At 43.2% G+C, this 8259-nt stretch overlaps 1 protein-coding gene across 4 annotated transcripts; it reads left to right on the plus strand.

The window, feature by feature from the left end:
- The first annotated feature begins 1268 nt into the window (after window positions 1-1268).
- On the plus strand, window positions 1269-7400 carry LOC120046711 (zinc finger protein 883-like). 4 transcript variants are annotated; one of them, XM_038992148.1, is made up of 2 exons: window positions 1269-1415; window positions 3316-7400. In XM_038992148.1, exon 2 carries the CDS (start codon window positions 3458-3460, stop codon window positions 5108-5110), a length of 1653 nt encoding a protein of 550 aa, XP_038848076.1. In that variant the 5' UTR covers window positions 1269-1415; window positions 3316-3457; the 3' UTR covers window positions 5111-7400. The 4 variants fall into 4 exon arrangements, with proteins under 4 accessions (XP_038848076.1, XP_038848080.1, XP_038848077.1 ...); XM_038992152.1 differs by lacking the exon at window positions 1269-1415 and adding an exon at window positions 1602-1863; XM_038992149.1 differs by lacking the exon at window positions 1269-1415 and adding an exon at window positions 1893-2374.
- The last annotated feature ends 859 nt before the right edge of the window (window positions 7401-8259 follow it).

Here is an 8259-nt window from a genome sequence, read left to right on the forward strand (position 1 = left end):
CAGTTTTAGAATCCATTACCCTTTATGGTTGTGAGGTCTGGGGTCCGCTCACCAACCAATAATTCACAAAATGGGACAAACACCAAATTGACACACCAAATTGAAAATATCCCCTGTGTACAATGTAAAACACCAAATAATGCATGCTGAGCAGAATTAGGCCAATACACTTTAATTATCAAAATCCAGAGAAGAGCCTTTAAATTCTACCATCACCTAAAAATAAGTGATTTACAAACCTTCCATAACAAAGCCATCACCTACAGAGAGATGAACCTGGAGAAGAGTCCCCTAAGCAAGCTGGTCCTGGGGCTCTGTTCACAAACACAAACAGACCCCACAGAGCTCCAGGAAAGTAACACAATTAGACCCAACCAAATTGTGAGAAAACAAAAAGATAATTACTTGACACATTGGAAAGAATTAACAAAAAAAAGTAAACTAGAATGCTATTTGGCCCTAAACAGAGAGTACACAGTGGCAGAATACCTGACCACTGTGACTGACCTAATATTAAGGAAATCTTTGACTATGTACAGACTCAGTGAGCATAGACTTGCTATTGAGAAAGGTCGTCGAAGGCAGACCTGGCTCTCAAGAGAAGACAGGCTATGTGCACACTGCCCACAAAATGAGGTGGAAACTGAGCTGCACTTCCTAACCTCCTGCCAAATGTATGACCATATTAGAGACACATATTTCCCTCAGATTACACAGATCCACAAAGAATTAAAAAACAAATCCAATTTTGATAAACTCCCATATCCATTGGGTGAAATACCACAGCCATCACAGCAGCAAGATTTGTGACCTGTAGACACAAGAAAGGGGCAACCAGTGAAGAACAAACACCATTGTAAATACAACCCATATTTATGTTTATTTATTTTTAATGTTTTCCTTTAAGTATTTGCACATCGTTACAACACTGTATATAGACATAATATGACATTTGAAAAGTATATTATTTTGGAATATTTACTGTTCACTTTATATTGTTTATTTAACTTTTGTTTATCCATTTCACTTGCTTTAGCAATGTAAACATATGTTCCCAATGCCAATGAAGCCCCTTGAATTGAAATTGAACTGAGAGAGAAGGACAGATTAGAGAGGGGGGTAGTGAAGGCAACTTCGTAAATTTACAGTAGAGGCAGTCGGCATGTATTACTCCGGGGCTATAGGGGGCAGTCTTGATTGCATATGCCAGTGACAAGCTACAACGCATTCGCTAATGCGCTCCAACGTTGTTGGCGCCAGAAGGAAGATCAGTGGCGCCAGCTCTACAGAAAGAGAGAGGAAGACATTGCAGACAGTCGCAGGCAGCAAGCATCAAGGAGCTAGCTATCGGCTGTGCAGAGCCCATAAACATTTGTTCATCACCTAGTTGGTTAACATAATCAGAAGACAAAAAGGTGGGTACCCGCAGACCTACACGAATTAAGCTCCCAATCAGCTGTCGAGGTTGATTGTTTTGTGTTTGTTTAGGTTGCGTATTAACAGGCTATACGATCAGGTGATCATTTTGTATTTTTTTAATTCAATTAATTTATAGATTCATTACTTTTGCACAAATTGAAAATATGCCACTATGAAATTTCAATGATTCACCCCAGTGATAGTACCAAGAAAATGACAGTCGGGCCCCGTACGGATTTAGTTATAGCTGGCTAGGAAGATAGCCGGCTAGTTAGCGTGAAGTCGCGGCTAAGTAGCCTGCTACCAGAGTACGCTAGCGCGGTAGCTAGCGAGGCTAGGCCATATTGAATGTGAGCTGAAAATATACTCCTGCAATGCTGTCTCATCTCGAAGACATATTTGGGTAACTTGATGCTCGAGCGTTCTCAATCTTACAATACATGGGTAAATTCAATTAACTGTAAATTATACAGGCATTTGTCTTGTTGTATTATTTCTAAGGCATTTGAGACGTGTTTTGTTATGCATTGTTGATTATATAAGATGGGGTCGCCTTTCCCGGGCTTTTTAGCGACGCGAACACTCCTCGCCCGGATAATGTTAGCCATCTTTGTTTCAGGTTGATTTATCGGATTATAGTGGAAACAATACCCCTTCTGCACATCGGTGTGGTATATTTGTGTTGTATACAAAATAGTTTTCTGCTCGTGTAGCTCAATTTACTTGAATATGGAATGTGCAGTGCTTTTTGAAACCTCCTTGTAGTTCTGAAATGCGCTGTGAAGGGCGGTACTTAGCGTAGTGGCAGCCATCTTATGCTTATCCCTGGCTAGCTGGAAAGTGGTGGTGTGGCAAAGACAAGATGGCCTGTTAAAACTGCGCACAAGCTCAGGGATAATTTCCGCATTCGTGATTGTGTTCCTAACCATTGAAAAATGACTTGGGTGAATGTAAGGTTTGTTGCATGTTCTGGGAGAACTCTTGTTTTGTTGATCAAAACAAGCCAGCTAGTTGTCAGCTACTAAGCTAGTTAGCGCGCTATCTTGGCAAACATTAGCCGCTAACAATGCTGTGTCGTCGTTAAGTTGTTTTCCCCCTACCGTAGCCAGCTAACTAGCGGGCTAATGTTGGCTATGTAGCCAAGATGGTAAATTATCTTCCGTTGGCTAGCTAGCTAAACACTGCGTTTACACTATTTTCATGCCATTTCAAATAATGTGTAAATAGACTTCTGTGAAGTCCGCGTGCAATGTCTTATGCAATGAATGACTGTGCAAGAACCGATGTCTTCCATTCTGCCTAGATAGCCAGGTAGCCGCAGCTCTTGAGCTTAACTTGGGATAGCGATTTATAGCCATCTAAGGAAGTATTAAGATGCATTTGAACTGTTTCAAATCATATGTAAATTGTTGACATTTATATCCATTGTTAGAGGATGGTACACACCCTTGGTCTCTGTTGCAGAATTAATACACGTATTTTATCATTTTGTGCTGTGTGTTGCCCTTGGTCCTCCTGTCACTTGGCTAGTTAGCCGTAAATGAATTGCTAGTTGGTGGTCTTGGCTGGCTAGTTAGCTGGCTAATAACAACAAGTGTCATAGTGCAGAAGGTATGGCTCCATGGCGTGTTGGGTGTTTTCATGGGTTATATAGCACAAAACAGAATATTATTCTTCATAGCCAAGTTTTTCACGCCAATCTCTGCAAAAAATACAATAGTCCAAATATAATTTGTTTTAAGGAACACCAGCAGTCCTGTACTTAGTATCAGTAGCATTGGAAATGCCCCACAGTGCTACTGTTCATTGGCATGGAAACACTTGTTGAGATGTAAATGATAGCTCATTGTCACATCACTTAATCCTAGCTGTATATTGTATTTTCTCCCCTGACAGCCCTTTGTGACTGACTGCTGATCCAAGCACAACTACCAACCCGCTGTGCTCGCCATACTAAGTGGAGCTCTCTTACCCCCAAGTCCCTTTAAGCTTCTCGTCCAGCACAAAAACGGAGGTCGTCGGGCTGGAGTGTGTTCTCATGGCTGAGTCAGAGACTGAGTGTGACACACCCGGCCTTGACACGCTGGGGTCGGAGTGTGTCATCGCCCACAGCCAGGTTGACCTGCACTACGCGGCCGAGACTGAGATCATGACAGAGGAGAAACGCGGCCTGGAACTGGAGATCCACGGTGCCGACCTGGCCAAGATCGAAGGGCTCACCGCGGTGGCCTGTGTGGACGCCATGGTCACAGAGACGGACCATGACTACGTTACCAAGATGGACCACCATGGGGAGATCCAGTGCTTCACCATGGGGGGTGAGGGCAAGGGGGAGGCACTGCTGGGAGAGGTGCTGTTAAAAACTGAGACGGAGCATGTGGTCAAGGTGGAATCGGACCACGTGGGCGGCGAGCTGACGGTGGAGTCCGAGAATGGTGTGGTGATCCACGAGGCCCACGGCCTGCAGTGCAACGAGTGCGGCGAGATATTCGGCAGCATGGCCGACCTGCACCAGCACTTCGAGATCCACAAGGCCACCAACCCTTACATCTGCGTGCACTGCGGCGAGAGCTTCGCTGTGGAGTCAAGCCTCAAGCAGCACATGAAGATCCACATGAAAGAGAAAGCGTACGCCACCACAGGCGTGGAGATGGTGGGCAAGGGGGTGATCGACACTTTCAACCTCAAGTCTCACCAGATGATCCACAGCCCAGAGAAGCCCCACCGTTGTTCTGAGTGCGGCAAGAGCTTTGCGGCGGCCATCACCCTGCGGGAGCATATGAAGATGCACTCGGAGGACAAGCCATATAAGTGCACCCAGTGCAGAAAGAGCTTCATCCGCCGGCGCCACCTCAAGAAGCACCAGGAGCTCCACGCCAGGGAGAAGCCCTTCACCTGTTCCCAGTGCGGAAAGGGCTTCACCACATCCTCCAACCTGAAGCAGCACCAGAGGACCCATGCAGGGGACAAGCCCCACCGCTGCACGCAGTGTGGGAAGTGCTTTGCCGCTGCCTCCACCCTGCGGGAGCACCAGCGGATCCACTCTGGGGAGAAGCCCTACAAGTGCAACCAGTGCAGGAAGAGCTTCGTCCGCAAGCGCCACCTCAAGAAGCACCAGCAGGTCCACTCTGGTGGGAAACCCTACTCCTGCTCCCAGTGTGACAAGAGCTTTAACCACTCCTCTTCGCTCTCCCGGCACCACAAGGTCCACCTGGAGGCCCGCATCTACTCCTCTCCTCCCCAGGGCAAGGCCTTCTCCTACGGGTCCACTATGAAGCAGCAGGCAAGGCTGCACCAGGGGGGAGGCAGAGGCGCGGGGGACAAACCGTACAGCTGCAACCACTGCGACAAGGGCTTCAATCATTCCTCCTCCCTATCCCGCCACCAAAGAGTGCACTCGGAGGGGAAAAGCTACACCTGTGGCCACTGTGGGAAGAGATTCAACCACTCCTCTTCCCTCTCCAGGCACCAGCGTGTTCACCAGGAGGAGAAGCAGCAGCAGGTGCAACAACAGGTGGTAGTGCAGCAACAGTACAGCGCTGTGCCCTCGACAAAGGGATTCCCCCACACCACCATCCTCAAACAGCGCATCCTGGCCAGCGAAAAGCCATACAGGTGCTCCCAGTGTGGTAAAGGCTTCAACCATTCATCCTCACTCTCCAGGCATCATAGGATCCACATAGACCAGTGAGCTTCTAGTACACACACTCAAACATAGTCTCATACACACAGCCCTGGCTGACACCCACCCCTGTGATGTTTCTGTTCTACCAATCGGTCCCGAGCTCCAGACATGACACGACTACAGCGAATAAAACCAGGCCAGCTCTCACAGTAAACAGTGTAGAGGTCAGGGGCAAGGAGTTTGTCTTTGTGGAGCAGTCAAAACAAATGGACAATGACACAACAAAAATATCCTTTTTCAAGAGGGAGAAATGATAAATAAAAGTTCTTGCCTGAACTTAAAGGACTTATTATAACCCTTTACAGAGGAGCTGTTGACAAGTTCCTTGGACCTTTGTTTTCAATAAATTGTCTGATAGACATTTTGAATGAGCCTGTAATTCTCATTTGTGATTATGCTTAAACTTTTGCTCTGGTGCCCCTCTTTTTGATTGATTGTTTTAAAGAGATAAAGTGATTTGATAATCTAGATCAGGTTTTCCTGAACTTGGTTCTGGACCGTTATGGTTTTTGCCCTAGCATTACACATCTGATTCAAATAATCAAAGCCTGATGATGAGTTGGTTATTTGAATTGGCTGTGTAGTGCTAGGTCAAAAACCAAAACGTGCACCCGGGGGGGCAGCAAAACAGTTTTGGAAACCCTGATCTACATGATAAAAATGTTATCTGACTAATGGAGAGAAACTCCTGTAGTTATTTAATTCATGCATAATACCCTCTTATCTTAGTGTGACCACTTACACGCTTTACTCTGAGAATTCAAGTCATGATGTAACTAACTGGCCCGTATGGGGGCGTCTCACTGTATATGACTATATGGAGTGCTTTTCAAGATCTAACATTTGAGGTCAATCTCCCACACTTGGCTACTGATGCAACTTGCTATCAAGTCATACTGTCTTGATGGCATAAATTAGCCATTTTGCAATTTTTTTTTGCCCCATCTTAAAACCTCACCTGTAAACCTGTGAAAAAATAAGAAAACCATGTAAATAATTGTTGATTTATCCTTTTATATATCTGTATAGGTGGCTAGTGTGCAGTTTTGTTCAAGAAATAGGACATTTTATTTATATAAAATTAGTAACATCCCCATAGTCCCCCCCCCATCCTTTTTCCTTTTATTCATTGTTTTTGTTTTAGGCGTTAGAGCTACCATGAAATGTTGCTACTGCTCTCATGTACATACTGTCAAATCTCAGATCTGGGGCTCCATCCAGTGTGACGCAGCTCCATGTGTATCAGGTAAAGCGGATGGGAATGTACCTAGTGATGTGGTCATACAGCTGAACAGACTGGAGAGCAATACTGCCTCAAGCCATCGTAGTATGGGATGCAATTAAGTCATGATGATAAGTGGCCAAGATGCATCGCTAAAAAAAATAAAACCACCCGGTAGCTTTATTTGAAGTTGACTTGTGTCCTTTTTCATTGAGTCCCTATTGATTTCTGTGTTCCCGTACCAAATGTACATCATTGTTATTACAGATAGACAATGGTTCGAGTCATTTCTTGCTTTTGCTTTGGAGACTCATTCGATTGTCAGTGTATACAATTATAGTTAGCTTCATAGGTCTTCACTCAGATGAGAACTTCTATCCTGAATAGATTTATTGTGTATACTAATCTATACGACTACAGGACTAGGTTGCTTTTACTGACAACACTTAATTTTGAACTTCCAGTTTATTTTTTTTGTGCAAATTCCATGGGATTGAGCTTTCTATTTATTGTTCTGTGTAAAAAAAACAAAAAAATCACAAACTGATTTTTTTTTATGGTTTGGGTCATTTTCAAAGGATGAAATACATATACTGTTTTTATGGGAGGGAATGATATTTTGAGCAGTTTCTTTTCCCCCTTTTGAAAAACATTTATGCTTCAAACCATAGCATAGGCTTATTCCTTGTGTTAGATAGGTGCCTTATTGCATGCTATGTAGAAATGTATGCTGAGCTGTCGACAAAACATACTAGTGTGGTTTTGACAACTCCTTTTTATTATTCATACTAACTTACCCCAACATTTTAAGAAGTCATTACTTTAAGTCTTCTATGTATATTACCATGTGTTTACACACATCTCATTGTCATTTAATTTTCTCTCCTGTCTTTGTTGATTGGCCTCAATGTAGGTTTTCTTATTGAAGCTGAATTAAGGAAAATACATTTAGTTACAATGTCATTGATCCATATAGGGCTCTGCTTTCTGTAGAGGCCCCAGCCAGCCCCACCTTTCCCCCCAGATCTCTGAGTGGAACATATGGACAAATAAAGGTTGACTGTCAACATCGCATCAACGGTTTCTTGTCTGATTCCTGATTCTGTCATTTTGATATATAAATATAACACTTTGAAATGACACCCACAGGCTTCCCATTACACATTGACTCAGTTTGGGATGCCCTAAAAATACGATAGTGGGCCAATGTTTATTTTTTATGTTCATGATTGCATCCGTGTCATTGGAAAACTACCGCTATTTGATGTGAGAATTTCTGAATTATTTAAGTGATAATGTTTTTGCCTCCCCAGAGACTACTGTAAGCATCAGCTCATTTGGTCTTGATTTTTTTTAGACATGCCTACATTTCTGAGTCCACTTGGGGGCAGTCTTACATAATGTAAAGTAACACTCCAGTGAAAATCAAAATTTTTAAACCTCATATTCTGTTTTCTCATTTCCAAATAATGTTCTGAACTCGTCCCTTGTAGTTGTGGCCAAAGTATAAATTAGAGTAAATACTCAACCATCTGAAACTTATTTTTGAAGAAAAAAAAAGTTTAAAAAATGCTTGAAATTTGTTTCTAGCATTCATGACTAGCTTGTAGCTAGCTAACAACAAAAATATCCGAAATATTGACAAAGCAGTGGACAGAAATGACTCACGCTTGTAAAATAATCATTCTGCATTTATTTCTGTTGTAGTTAAATGCTCTAGTAGTTCCATCATGTGTTTCCAAATCCTGAATCCATCTATACTGACTACAGGCAGTAGAAAGTGGTACTTCCTGTTGTCTCGTTTTGTAGGCTAAGAATGGCCTTCAACTTTGCATCGTCTAATTCATGAAAACGTGGTCATATAAGATATATATTACAATGTATACGTGTTTCCGAGGGAATTAACTTACCATATGCCGGTTTTCAATGTATT

Source organism: Salvelinus namaycush, chromosome 4, assembly GCF_016432855.1.
Source record: "Salvelinus namaycush isolate Seneca chromosome 4, SaNama_1.0, whole genome shotgun sequence".
Taxonomy (NCBI): domain Eukaryota; kingdom Metazoa; phylum Chordata; class Actinopteri; order Salmoniformes; family Salmonidae; genus Salvelinus; species Salvelinus namaycush.

Coding starts and splice junctions, on each gene's coding strand:
- LOC120046711 (XM_038992148.1), top strand. CDS start 3,458: ATGGCTGAGTCAGAGACTGAGTGTGACACACCCGGCCTTGACACGCTG.